Consider the following 13,280-nt stretch of genomic DNA (forward strand, 5'->3'; position numbering starts at 1 on the left):
TCCGAAGGCTGAAGCAGCAAGGAGCAGGACCAGGAAGCTTGATGTGGGCGAACGATAGCAATCGACTGACACGGGCAAGGGCAGCAGGCCGATGCGACAATTGCGCGTAACACCACCACGGCGAGGGAGATGTTGAGGGGGGGCGGCAATCGGCCAAGGATAGGCGATGGAAGCGAGACTGGCAACTCGAGCCTCAAGGCGATGCGACGACCCGATCAGGCAGCAGCAAAGGAGCAGAACTCGGGTGCTCCCCGGCGATTGGATTTCCTTGGGCGCCGGCGACGGCGGGCTCGCCCTTCGTGCCCTCTGTTTGGAAGGCCCTGCCTTGAAGATCCACCCATGCCTGTATTTGAGCCTGGTTCCCTTTTATTCTGCGCCGTAAATGTACACCCACCATGACCAAGCGTCCACGGAGACCAAGCTCCAGGTGCTTGGATCCAACTCACTTGGAGGATCTCGAGTTACCCAGAGCGCTGCCAATTCCCACTTTGTCAGACATCGCAAGGATCTCAGCTGCCAAAACTTTTATTGTCAACGATCGGCTGGGCGCAGGCTTTCAAAGACTATGCTAGCACAACGGATGTTTCAGCTGTTTGGTCTGCCAAGTGACCATGCGATGAAGGCAGCAGCAGCACAGATGCTGCTGCCTGCGACATGGACCGGTGGTATCCCGAACAGGCAGTGTGGTCCTCGCCCGCCATCAGGCCGGAGAATGCAGGGCGGAGAAGGGAGCGGGTGAGCAGAGCTGGATCAAGAGGGAGAAGTTTTGGGGCGGGTGAACCCAAATCATTGACAGCCATTGGCTTTTGGTTTTGTAATTGTTTTGTTGTTTTTGGTCTGATTTGAATTGAATTGAATTGAATTGATTTGAATTGATTTGAAGCGACTGTTTTGGCATGAATGAAGAGTCAAACAGAACAACAAATAGCAAAAAAGCAAAAAGCACTAAGCGACAAGACGACAGATGCCAAGAAGGACGGCGAGGAGTGACTGAGTGATCATTTCTAGTTTTGTGGTGGGTGCCTAAACTTTTGCTTTCTTTGTCGGTAGAGATGTCGGGAAGGAGAGGTAGTGTCGAGTGCTTGCGGAGATGTGCAGGACGACCAAGTTCAGAGAGCGCCCGAGCAAAGACATTGTAGATGGTGCGCCTCCAGAGAGTGAATATCCAAAACAGTGGTAATCAGACAGGAAGGAGTCAAGACAAGTTCGAATGAGGGATAAGCTAAGCCAGAATCAAAAAAAGGCGGGTGTGATTACCAAAATATAGGCCCAAAAATGGAGAGAGAGCGAGAGAGAGATCGAGCGAGGGGGAAGGCAAAGGAAGGAAACAAGCGAAGTGAACAAGAGTAACATGTGGTGGGAAATCAGAGGGCGAGGATGGAATAGAAACAGGAGACAGGTGGCAGAATCACTGCAGGATGCCGCTTATGGAGCAAGCGGGATCGCGCGTGGCGGGATGTTCGGGGTGATGGAGCGCCGAGCGACTTCATCTCGCAGCCCCGAGAGATCCAGTCGCCGAGATGCAGGGCACGGAAGAGACGGTTACTAGTAAGGTAGAACCGCCGGTTCTGGGCCGTGACCGCCTGCCGATCTGACAAGGCAATACCAAAGAACACCAAAGAGGAGGCAAACGGCAGAAAAACCAGCAACTTGAAGGGCGAGAAGGGATCCAGTGGCACCAACTGACCGGAGGTGACCTTGCACAAGGAGTCCCACTGGTTACGACACAACGCTCGCTGACCATAGAGACAGAGGTCCGAGATCTTGGTTCAGGTACGAGTACGAAGCGGAGGTTTGACGTTGAGGAGAGGGAAGTAGATGGGCTGGTGCGACAGCGGTGTCGGAGCAAAGGTAAGCGACGACAGCGAGACGAGGCGGCAGGAGCACGGACCGAGGCACCGGCTGACGCCGCAGGTGAGCCACGATGGCCACCAGACCGAGGCGCTCAGTTGCTCCAGTCGTCCTCGCTCGAGACTGGTCGGTGGTGTCGGGAGAGGATGCCGTGTTCCAGCTCCTGGACAGAGAGGCTCTTTTCGGCCTCTTGGTTTGAGATGCCCAAGCGCTGGGCCTCGTGGCGAATCTTGCGTGTCCACTCGAGGCCGCATGCCTGAAGGCGCAACCCGGGCGGAGAGGGGAAAAAAAGTGGTGAGCGAGGCACAAGGGAATCAGCGCACCAGGCGTTTCCAAAAGCGGCTTTGGTCTGCGAAACGCCGCCAAGCGCGCCCCTGGGCTTGCAACACGCGGCTTGGCACGGTTTGGCATGCCATCTGACCAGGGACATGCCTGCCAACGAATCCGATTGCTCCGCCAGCCGACCAGCAAGCACAGAGCGTGCTGTGGACAGACCAACCTCGTGGCGGGTGCATGCCGTGCGCTCTGTGCACTCCGACGCCGTGGCCTCCACGCCCAGGCCCAGACGCACGCCACGCGTGAGAACATGCGCATCCGACTTACATTGCAGAGGGTTCGGGGGCCAGCAGGACCTCGTCTCCACTGGCCAGTTTTCTTGGTCAGACAGACCATGCAGGCACGCTGTTGGACAGCCAAAGAGGGCACCAGCGACAGAGCTGCCGCAGCCGGTACATGGTTGACCAGGGCTGGGTTCGGGCGGACGATGCTCATGGGGGGCTTCGGGGGCCGCGAGATCTTTGGCTTGGGACGATAGGGCTGAGGCGGGGGCGAGGGCATCGTCACGGGGATGGGCCTGAAAGCCATCGGAGCAACAGATTGGGAGGACGAGTCGGTCGACGAGGGCGGCGAAAGTATGCCCGAGGCCACGACCTTGGGGATCACGGCTGGGGGAGGAGGGGTCGAGGGCTCGTCCAATCGGGATGAGCCCCACGCCATAGAAGGACGCCCATCCGGGAAGGTTGTTGCGGGCGGTCGCGGCGGTGAGGGAGCTGGAGGCCTGAGGCTTCTCGTGGGTGAGTCTCGGGCGGCCTGGGGTTGGGGTCGGATAGGAGCAGACCGGTCGTGCGACGAGTTGGACGAATTGGACGAGGCCGAGGGCGAGTACTGGCGGATATAGGGCTTGGCCGGCTTTGTTGCCTTGACAACCTTGGAAGGTGGGTCTGTCATTCGAACGAAAGAGTCAGGCCAATCGGTCAGGGCCGAGGAGCGGGTTGCGGGTTGCGGGGAATCGAATCCGAGATGCCAAGGGATGTTGGTGACATTTGAGTTGAGTCAAATTGAGTCAAATTGAGTTGAATTGAGTTGAGTCGAATGAGTTGGCAGTCAAAGAAGGTAAACATGCGGACTCATTAGTACGGGATAGATTGTATGGTATGCATGATCCACACGAGATGCTCGATCAGATATGAATAGGGCCCAAGAGATCGAGAGCGAGCAGGGGCAGTCGGACGATCGTAGCAGAAAACGAGGCGTGGAGATCGAGGACAATGCACCACAAAAGAGTGGGACGCCATGCAGCTGGCGGAGTTGATACGACCCGCATCCAGTATCCCCCTTCTCCTGTCAAATCCTCCGCACCAGCGCAGTGTTTCAGGACGGGTATCCCGGCTCAGCCGGACCGGGTGACAAGGATTGCGACTCGATCGTGGGAAAGCCATAACGAGACGCAGCCCCGGAGATGCAGGGACGATCGAGCACAGAGGATGCAGCGCAGGCCATGCGGACATCCTGGCAGACGCATCACGCCGAGCATCGGATAGCTCCGGGCACCGGAATGAAACCGACGCCGCGCCGACACAGGCAGAAATACCAGAACGATCGCGGCACGATCGCGCAACGACGAAAGGACAGGGAGGAATGGAGAAAATGGACAGGAGCGCTCGGCTCGCAGGGGACTTACGCTGCAGCGGGCGGGAGAGCTGGCCGAGCAGACGGGAGGCCAACTTCTTGCTGGTGACAGAGTGGACCTTTACAGCCAGGGTGTAGTCCTGGGAGGGGCGCGAGGGGGCCGATGAGGTTGTGGGCACAAAGGGGAGACCGAGGGTGCTGGATGAGGCGGCATTGGAGGCCGGAGCATGATACAGATCGCTGCCGCAGCGGGCGAAATCGTCGTCCAGATGAGGGAGCTTGGCGAGTTCGAAGGAGAAAGTGATACCCTGGCAAGCCCGGACGGCGGCGAGACTAACGGGGGGTCGTTTTCGTGGAGCCATCAGCCGCAGAGAGACAGGATCGATGCGGGGAGACCAGGCGCGATGGAGACGGGGAGCGGAAGACGATCGGCGATTGCGGCAGAGCGAGGGAGGGCGGAATCGGGCGTTGATGATGTCGGGGAGGGTGGTGGTGGTGGGAGGAAGGTGGTTTGGACGGCCAATGCCTTTATCGGATCAGGCTCGGGTGGCCGAGCGTCCAAAGGGGGCAGGGCTTCTCGCCAGGCTTCTCGCCAAGCTTCTCGCCAGACACCAGCACGGGCTTGGGCGCGCTCTCGGCGTGCTCTCGGCGCCGTCTCGCTGCAGCGAGAGTCCAATCGCAACGCGATCGGCGCTGCGGCACCGAAACAGCGGCGGCAATGAGAGGCTGCAGACGCCACAATGCACGAAAGCAGATGACCCCTGACGGCGTGTATGGACACTGGGTGAATGGCCAAGAGCAGGCAGAAAGCAGGCAGAAAGCGGGCATAAGGCAGGCAGAAGGCAGGCGGTGCGCGCCAGCGCGAAGCGCGTTCCACTGTCGGAGTGGAGGGACAAGCTGTGCAGACGCGAGAGCATGTGCGACGAGGATGACTTGGCAGGCGATCGCTGCTGGTGCTGCTGGCAAGCAACAGGGGCACTCACAGTGAGTCGCAGAGAGAGGGGATCACAGAAAATGTGCCGGATGCGGTCGCTGCTGCTGTGGAAGTGGATCCTCCAAGCTGTTGCTGTGCGAGGGCCGCGCAGCAGCACGGGTCACACGGCCACAGCAAATGGGCAGGCGAGAAACGCAGCGGATCACGTCGCGTCACGCTGGTCGCCCTCGCCTCGCCGTGGCCTCGCCATGGCCTCGCGAGGGCACGCAGCAGGATCGCGACATGCCTCTTGCGGCTGAGGCAAGAGCGGACCGCCGTTGCGCAAGTGGGATGGCGCGAGGCCGAGAGAGAGGGAGCGAGAGCGAGCGAGGGCACAAAGGACACAGCCCACGCGCGCTCGTGGCATGGGAGCGCGTGGCCATGCTCTGGTGTTGCTCTTTCGCCGACTCAGGAGCCAGCGCCGCAGATCATGGAGGTGCCCGTGTTTCGCCGCCGCTGCGATGGCGAGGTCGATGTCGATGCTGATGGCGACGCTGATGGCGATGTCGATGGCAGCAGCCGCCCTCGCACACATATCCGGCCGCATTCAGCGGCCAACCGGGCGCACCACCATCACTGGAGCCTTGGCGTGATGGACAACATGCGCAGACACACTTCCCAGGAGGAGGCTGATGATGCCGTCGTCAGAAGGAGAGTCAGCCGAAAGTCAGCCTGCTGCCAATAGCCCATCATGGCCAGGACATTGGACGATGACCCGATGCCAGGGACACATACCTTTGGATCGCAGAGCGGCCGCGGCTGCCCACAACAATCAGCGTGGGCATAATCTCGTCGGCGTACGACAGGATTGCTTCGCGAGGATCGCCCGCCAGGATCTTGATGACTACTTCGCATTGGTGAGGGTGTCTGGACGAGACCCGCACGACTTCGGCACGGACCTCGTTCAAAGCCTGTTTGCAGATGATCGGTCGACAGCCGTCAGCGTCCAGCCATGCGCAAGAATCACTGCCGATCAGCAGAACACGAGTGTGCATTGGGAGCGGCCTACCAGCTCCTGGATCTCGTCGCCTTCCATGTCTGAGAGCGGGACGAAGGAACTGTGAATGAAGAGCGAGGAGCCCGGGGAGTCCGGGGAGCTACGCTGTGAAGAGGGACAGGTCGCCCAGCAACGAAAACTGCAAGTGTGCAAGCCAGCAAATCAGGATGCCGAACCAGCAGCAAGATCCGTCCGGATCGGAAGGGAATAGTCGATAAGGCTGTTGATCCTGCAAACCGAGACAACGTGGACCCGGTCGCCTTCGGCAACGAGGTGCGTGAAGACAAACTCGAGAGCATAGCTGCTGTGCTCGGAGTCGTCGATGGCGACGAGGATTTGTTTGCTGGTGGGTGTGCTCATGGAATCTGATCTGTTGACAAGACGGAGGCGAGGACAGGGCGGGTGCCGGATCCGCAAAAGAATGACAGAAATGGAGCAAAGCGAGGCGGCGATCTTGGTCACTGAGACAATCGGGGGTTTCCGGCCATCATCCATCCCAATTGCCTCCATATCCATAGTCACTACGATCAACCCGACCTCGAGACGAGGGTATGAGACCATCCGGCGGGTCCGTTGCATCTCGAAGGGTCAGGAAGGTTTCCGCCGCAATCATATGGTTGGTAAATGAGCTGGAATCAGTCACTGCTGCTCAGGCGGGCCTGGGCGGGCTTCTGCCGATCCGGCCGGGCCTGTCTCAGCTCTGCTCTGTATCCGATTGTCACAGCTCGCCAGAACGCTCCAAGAGCGAAAACGACAACCAAAACGGCTGGGCTCGGCCTTGGCCGGCGCCTTGTGCTTCTGCCCATCCTTTCCGATCCACCGTCGCAGCCTCAGCGCATCTCTCCAAACTCCTCCACACAGCCTCCCAGCTGTTCGTCGAAACACGGTCATGACGACTCCGACACGCAAGAAGATCCTGGTTGCCGCCGACGATTCGGAGCACGGCGTTCGCGCCATCGAGTTTGCCTTTGCAACTCTTGCTAACGATGGCGACGATATCGTCGTTTTGAATGTCGTGAACTCACCCACGAGCGCATTCGACTTTATGAGTCTGGTGTCTGGCACCCCTGAAGCGAACCGTAAGTTGGCCCTGTGTTGGGGTTCGGGGCCATGGGGCTGCCTTCTCGGTCCCAGAGAGCCCATCTCGCCGGTGCGCTAACGGATCCTCTTGCATCGATATCTTCCCAGCCACCATATCGGCCGACGATTTCCAGGATGTGGTAGGTGGAATCTGTATTCCACGCGTTGCCGGCCCCCCCCCTTCGCTGAATTGACGAGGTGTGCCTTGGCCTCGGCACTGCCCACCCCTGACACATCCGGTCCCGGCCGTTGGGATCGCTCGACTTTCTCCCACACCACAGATTAAAGAAGAGACACGAAAGCTGATCAAGACCGTCCAGGAAACACACCCGGTTCGCGTCCAGGTCCTGGTTCACTGCCGTAATGGCGATCCTCGCCACGAAATTTTGGCATTCGCCGACGAGATCGAGCCAACTTTCATCGTCGTTGGAAGCCACGGCCGCTCGGCGCTGAAGACGTAAGTGGCTCTCTGAAGCGATACGATCCCGCCCAATACGCCCTTGCTTGGATATCACTTGTGCATGTGGAGCGAATTGCTATGCTTTCCGATCCAAGCTGCCATCAAGCACCCTCGCTCACTCGACCAACTCGCTCTCTTCCATTGCTGGTAATGACAGATTGATGTTGGGTAGCGTCTCAGCTTACGTCGTATCGCACGCTCGATACCCTGTACTGGTTGTTCGGCGCCCCTAATATACACCTCGGCATTGAGACGCTTGATCATAAACCCTGTGATATCAATCGGCTGCTTTCTCACGAGGAACAGAGCTCAGTAACAAAATAGCAACGACAAGGAGCCAGGGTGTTTCGAAGAGGTGGTCTTTCAAGGCTCCGAGCATAACGGGTCATACTCGTGAATACATTTGGTTGACACCCGCGAGCGATGATCAGCGGGCGCATTAAAATCATGCTGTTGGCTACTGTGGGTGGTTGATGCACGAGCCCATATATTCAGTGATCTAGAGGGGCCACTATCGGACTCAAGAGCAAATGGCTCCCACACCTTCGAAACGCTGTGCGAAACGGGAGGTGAGGGATAGTATTGCTGAACTGAATGCGAACAGCGACGAAACCTGGGAGCGAGCGGGAGCAAGCGAGGAAAGATCCAGTATCCATCTCCCATTGCGCATGTCTCCAAAGTAACCCAGGGCCATGGTCTTCCTCGGCAGCATTATTCGAATGGCGCAGTATCGGCTTCGTTCTGAGGCGACAGGCCCACGCATCACCATAATATGAAAGCAGCCGCTCCAGTGATATGGGTGCTGTTATAGCCGATTACTATCGCCGCATCCAGCGTGGATCGGACACCCGGTGTCAAGTGCAGTCGCGGGCGATGTGGCCAACCTGGACAAGCATAACATGCACGACGTGATCAGTGACCGATGGGCACGCATGAAACACCCGCGACATGTCGTCGGCATCGCTGCAGCGCCAGTGTGTGATTGTGCTGGTGCCGAAGCCGATGTGCCTACCTTGCCGCATCGATAGCACCCGACAGGCTCTCGGCCCTGTGGACCAACATCGCGCTGCATCGTGTAGCTTTTGTGCTTCCGATAGTCGCTATAGATATCGCTGCCGGATAGCCCTACGCTCCGGGCCTCTATCGTTCCCAATCCAAAGGTTGCTTCTTGCCCGGGGGTAGATCCTTCATTCTTGGATCTGGTTCCCAGGCCTTTCCGAACCCGATCCAGGAGCATTGGAGCCGTGTCAGTAACACCTAGTCTATGATATGCACTCGTTCTACTCCTGAGCATCGCGACACAGACAGATCCAAACAGGAGCCACCGAATAGTAGCGCACGACAATAAGCTTACCCTCTCGGAGATGGCGAGGCGATGCACTGCCGCTGTCGCGGCTGCGTCCTCTGGCCCGCCGTTGGTCACGGCTCGGCGATCTCGAGCTACGGTCACGGCTTCCGCTACGACTGCGGCTATAGCCGTGGCTTCGATTCGGACTTGCCTGGCGCCATCGACTTCTTCCGGCTTCAGATCGCCCCACCTCACGCGGGCGATTGTTTGAGGACTCGTAACTCGATCCTCGGCTTGGACTGCGGCTGTAGCGATCATTGGAGCGACGGCGACCGGGGCTGAAACTGCCGCTTCGGCTTCGGCTTCGGCTACGACCCCGACTTCGATCTCGACTTCGATCTCGACTCCGACTTTGGCTATAACTTCGGCTCCGGCTGCGACTTTGGCTGCGATGACGACTGCGACTTCGGCTGTAGGACATACTTTCATCACTGCTTTGTCCGCGGCGCCTGCGGCGAACGTCTCGGTCATGCTTCCGGTGCCGCGCCTCTTCTTCGAATCGCTTGCGAGCTGTCTCCAGATTGGAATAAAACTCGTCCAATAGGCCAAGCTGCCATCCCTCACGGTCGATCTTGATTTCAGATGCCGTGCCCGATGTGGGCCGATCGGCGTTGTCCGGGTCCTTGGAATGTAGCCCGGCAAGCACCTCGGCATCCTCTTCGAACCCATCCCTCTGGCTCCGTTCCGCCAGCGCCTCTCGTTGTTTTTCGATTCCACGATAGTAATCCTCCACAGCCTTCAAGAGCTCTTCGGTGGGCGGAGGTCGTGTGGCAGGCATCTTGACGTCGTCAGCGTGAATCGACCCATACGGCTTCTCGGCCGCCTTACAAGAAAATAAGTGTAGGAGCAAAGGCTCAGTGAGAACCGAGGGTCTCAGAGGCACAAGTCTGCTTGGTGGTCAGATGCACAGTATGTCTCCACTCTCCATACCTTTGTGAGCGGGACCATAAGCCCGGCAGGGAGTTCGTGGTACTTTTGGCTGGGTGCAGGCGAGGCAGCGGGTGCAGCAACGGGCGTCACTGTGGCCGGAGGTCGGACACCGATCGGAGCAGGGGCATATGAGCTGATCGGTAGCCCTGCAAGTACAGCGGGCGGAGTGATAGCGACTGGCATTGGCAAAGCAATGGGTCGTGGAGAGATCGCCGTGGCTGAAACAGCACCAGGAAGTAAGGGCATCGGAACGTGCGCACTTGCAGCCTGGAATGGAGCGTGTGGTGACGACATGCCGGCGAATCCGTTGGGCGCACCGGTCCCGACATGATACCCGGCTGGGTAGTGGGCGACGGTCGGAGGTGTGAACGGTGGAGCCTCGGTCGCATAAGGCTGGATGGGGAGTGCGCCAGCAGGTTGCGGTAAGAACCCAGGAACAGCCATCGACGGCGAGGATGAAGTGGTCGCTGCTGCAGATGACGACGACGAGCCAACAAGCACATGGCGCATTTCCTCAATAGTCTGGGCATCAAAGTAGCCCTTATCCTTCCAGATTGACAGCACCTTGCAAACCGAAAAGTAGATCAACAATACAGGAGATGTTAGGATCAGCACTCACGAGTAAGCAATGGCGCCGCCGGTTTTCGCCTCGGCACTTTCGCGATCGGTGCGAAATGCTGGAAGCCAAGTGCCTCAACGCAGGATATGCTCCTGCTGCGCTTGGAACCTGCCTTCAGGACTTTGTCGGCCTTTTGCTTGTCGCCCTCACTTGCCGCATATACCAAACTGAGCATGGTTGGCAATGAGCGGTGAATGGCGGTCCGGATCCAGGACTCATTCAACCGGCATCTGTGCAGAGCAGATATAAGCATCGCATCCATCCGAAGGCATACGGTCATGGCGGCGGTGAAGGCATCGAGTCGATCTGGTTGTTGGCGAGTCCTTCGTCTCGTCAAGAGCTATGGACTCCTGCAATCCGTGGCCAAGTGCAGCAAGCCAGTTCAGGCTTACCCGAAATAAAGGACATCGTTGACCAAATAGAGGAGGTGCAGGCGACCCTCGAAGGAATCGCGGCCAGTCATGGACCGTACGATGAAGGCCATGGTGGCTTCCATGTGCTGCTGATTGGAGCAGTTGGAAGTTATCCAGGCCTTGCCAGCCTACAGACCATCTGCGGTTAGTATGCGTGCGCATCGGAAATCGAGGGGCGTTCGTAGCTCAATGCACAGAATCATCGTTTGCCGGCCGAGTCGTAAAGACAGTACCTGTATGTTCGCCTGGGAGCAATCTTGGCAGATTGAATCCGTCAAAGACACTAGCTCTTGGATCTTCTCATCGGTGAGAGAGGGGATCGCTGCGACCAGCTCTTCGGTCGGCGGGGGGGCACGGGCGGGTGCAGCTGGTCCAGCCCAGACAGCGATGCCGAGGTCGTCGAGCGGGGATGGAATATCAAGGAATCGAGTGTTGAGAGATCGAGATTCAAGATATCGAGTGTCAAGAAATCGAATGTCAGGAGATCGAGGTCCAAGAGATTGAGCAGGTCAGCGAGTTGTTTGCTAGGACAGATCGCCGGGCAGCAAGCGCATATGCCCGGCCAATATGCTTGCTTGAGCAGCGGGATCCGCGGGATCGTTGGCCAGGATAAATCGGTGTACCTGGGCTCGAGGCGAGTCCGTCGCCCGATCGAAGAAGGTGGAGCTTCCATTCGAAATAGTCGCTGTGCGGTCCGTTGGGCCAGAGAAAGTGGTACGATGGCTGGCGATCTCTGAGGACCTTGATGAAGTCGGACGAGTTTCGGGCGACGTATGCCGCAGCGGTGTCGATGACCTTGTGCAGAGCCGGATCTGAAGTGTCGTCAGCAAGCGTGCCTCATGTCCTTCCAGATCAACAGCACATGCTGAGCAAATCAAGTCTTTATCGTCGGCGGGATGCTGGACAGGATGCGCTCGATCATACCAGCAGGCGGAGGCGCAGGTTTTGGAGCATGCCACGGCGGACTCATATTACCGGGCGGTGGTCACTTTTAGCTGCGTCGCTCGATTAAAATGTGCGCAATCAAGCGAGCTGACGGGTTGGCCAGAGATCAGGTTGGCTGGAGAGCGGACCGGCCCAGGACAGACGAGCGATCGGGAACGGCAGATCAGAGAGCCAAGAGAGATTTGCGCCCAAGTCGCGAAAACGCTGCAGCTCGACCGTCGGCGGTTCTTTGGGATATCTGGAAGTGCAGACGACCCAGGCCCCCCCCCCAACATGATGATCAGTCCGCACCGTCGCATTAAGCTGCGGACTGGGTCGTATGGCATCCAGCACCAACAGGTCATATCAACAACGGCAGGTCGAGCATGCAGGACGTCGACAACAGCTGGCACCACATAGTCCAACTGCGCGCATATCTGACAGCGCAACACCAGGCATTCTGTAAGGAGCTCTATTGCAGAGGCAGGACCAGAGGAGGGACATTTCGCCCGAGGTTGACTCAAAGAAGGCTAGCTCGAAGGAGGTGCTGGCAGCGCCGCCAATATTTTACATCCAGAGTCGCTGGGAGGGCGAGCTGGAATCCGGGCAATGCCTGGCCCGGACAAGCCAAGTTGGTCAAGAGCAGATTCAAGAATAAGCGGCAGCACCCGCTACGAGAGATTAACATGACCGGTTCAAAAGCGGACACGGCCAAGACCCACAAACAGCCAGCCCGTCCCCGTTCAGTCGTAAAGCTTTTTGGAAAAATCCAGCTTCTCCAGTTTGACTTCGCCATCGATCAGCTGGTAGACATAGAGCACAAGGTTGACGCCTTGGAGATTCATCAGCACAAAGGTGGGAACAGGGCTCTTCTCGCTGGCCGAGCCCAGGGTCAGTCCAGGCAGGGCGCCGGTCGCCGAGCCTGGGTTGATGAAGAAGCGTCCCTCGTACTCGTAAGCCTCGAACTTGTGGGTATGACCCGAGATCAAAATGTCGACGTCGAGTTGGCGGGCGACGATCGAGAGCGCTTGCGGGTTGCCCCAGGGAATGACCTGGTGTCCATGGATCAGACCGACTCGCAGGGGGCCGTACGGAATCACTTGTGTGAGTGGGAAGGTTGAGTCTTCATCAAAGTCGCCACGGACACAGACGACATCGCCAGCGACGGTGCGCAGATAGTCGAGAGTCTCGCGAGTACAGAGATTGCCGGTGCTGATGATTTGCTGGATTTTGCCGGGGACAAGTAGCTTCTTCATCTTGGCCGGCAGATCGACCGATCTGTGAGGGATGTGCAAATCTGGTGCGCCGTGGCGGGCGATGAGAAGGTGCCAGTGCATGCTGGTTTTATCGCAGTGTGGAGAACGTTGCCGGACGAGGTAATCTGTGGGCGGCATTGATGCGCACAGCGGCCGACGATAGCGTCGAAGAGGCTGCAGGACGGACACAGCCGTGGATGGGCTTGGCTCGGCCAGTCGACAGAGTTGGGCTCATCTGCTGCGACATACCTCCGATAACAAGCACCAAGACCATTGTGGCTCTGGATCGACAGCGAGGAGGGATGTGCGGATGGCCAGATGGAGGCAGATGAGCAGATGAGCAGATGGAGGCAGAGGACGCCGGTGACCCACCAGGGGCAAGGCGCCTTGCTTGGCGAACAGCCAGCCTGCGGCCAGCCACGCTCCACTGCCCTGGCTGCCCACGCAGCGGCTGGATCGCTGCGCACCAATCGGCGACATGCACGTGATCGATGCGTGCCGCTTCCGAGCCCTCTCCGAGC

At 58.5% G+C, this 13,280-nt stretch overlaps 5 protein-coding genes across 5 annotated transcripts; 1 reads left to right on the forward strand and 4 right to left on the reverse strand.

The window, feature by feature from the left end:
• Positions 1–1,844: 1,844 nt before the first annotated feature.
• BJ171DRAFT_40837 (uncharacterized protein) lies at positions 1,845–3,194 on the reverse strand. Its single transcript, XM_053107266.1, has 2 exons — positions 2,455–3,194; positions 1,845–2,107 (listed from the first exon to the last, which is right to left on the reverse strand). Exons 1-2 carry the CDS (start codon positions 3,076–3,078, stop codon positions 1,946–1,948), a joined length of 786 nt encoding a protein of 261 aa, XP_052968164.1. The 5' UTR covers positions 3,079–3,194; the 3' UTR covers positions 1,845–1,945.
• A 2,054-nt stretch (positions 3,195–5,248) lies between these two features.
• On the reverse strand, positions 5,249–6,421 carry BJ171DRAFT_40857 (uncharacterized protein). The gene is made up of 4 exons (XM_053107269.1): positions 5,906–6,421; positions 5,742–5,770; positions 5,468–5,643; positions 5,249–5,361 (listed from the first exon to the last, which is right to left on the reverse strand). Exons 1-4 carry the CDS (start codon positions 6,306–6,308, stop codon positions 5,280–5,282), a joined length of 690 nt encoding a protein of 229 aa, XP_052968165.1. The 5' UTR covers positions 6,309–6,421; the 3' UTR covers positions 5,249–5,279.
• Positions 6,422–6,463: 42 nt separating this feature from the next.
• On the forward strand, positions 6,464–7,532 carry BJ171DRAFT_40867 (uncharacterized protein). Its single transcript, XM_053107270.1, has 4 exons — positions 6,464–6,808; positions 6,918–6,949; positions 7,091–7,266; positions 7,427–7,532. Exons 1-4 carry the CDS (start codon positions 6,619–6,621, stop codon positions 7,500–7,502), a joined length of 474 nt encoding a protein of 157 aa, XP_052968166.1. The 5' UTR covers positions 6,464–6,618; the 3' UTR covers positions 7,503–7,532.
• A 194-nt stretch (positions 7,533–7,726) lies between these two features.
• Positions 7,727–11,772, reverse strand: BJ171DRAFT_566920 (uncharacterized protein). The gene is made up of 9 exons (XM_053113440.1): positions 11,504–11,772; positions 11,203–11,391; positions 10,813–10,946; positions 10,559–10,707; positions 10,204–10,396; positions 9,548–10,111; positions 8,624–9,440; positions 8,282–8,481; positions 7,727–8,153 (listed from the first exon to the last, which is right to left on the reverse strand). The coding sequence occupies exons 1-9, from the start codon at positions 11,547–11,549 to the stop codon at positions 8,124–8,126; spliced, it is 2,322 nt and encodes a 773-aa protein (XP_052968167.1). The 5' UTR covers positions 11,550–11,772; the 3' UTR covers positions 7,727–8,123.
• A 65-nt stretch (positions 11,773–11,837) lies between these two features.
• On the reverse strand, positions 11,838–13,114 carry BJ171DRAFT_498655 (vacuolar protein sorting-associated protein 29-like protein). Its single transcript, XM_053110393.1, has 2 exons — positions 13,009–13,114; positions 11,838–12,800 (listed from the first exon to the last, which is right to left on the reverse strand). Exons 1-2 carry the CDS (start codon positions 13,031–13,033, stop codon positions 12,247–12,249), a joined length of 579 nt encoding a protein of 192 aa, XP_052968168.1. The 5' UTR covers positions 13,034–13,114; the 3' UTR covers positions 11,838–12,246.
• Between the last annotated feature and the right edge of the window lie 166 nt (positions 13,115–13,280).

The sequence above is a fragment of the Polychytrium aggregatum genome (assembly GCF_025602895.1).
Source record: "Polychytrium aggregatum strain JEL109 chromosome Unknown BJ171scaffold_12, whole genome shotgun sequence".
Taxonomy (NCBI): Eukaryota; Fungi; Chytridiomycota; class Chytridiomycetes; order Polychytriales; genus Polychytrium; species Polychytrium aggregatum.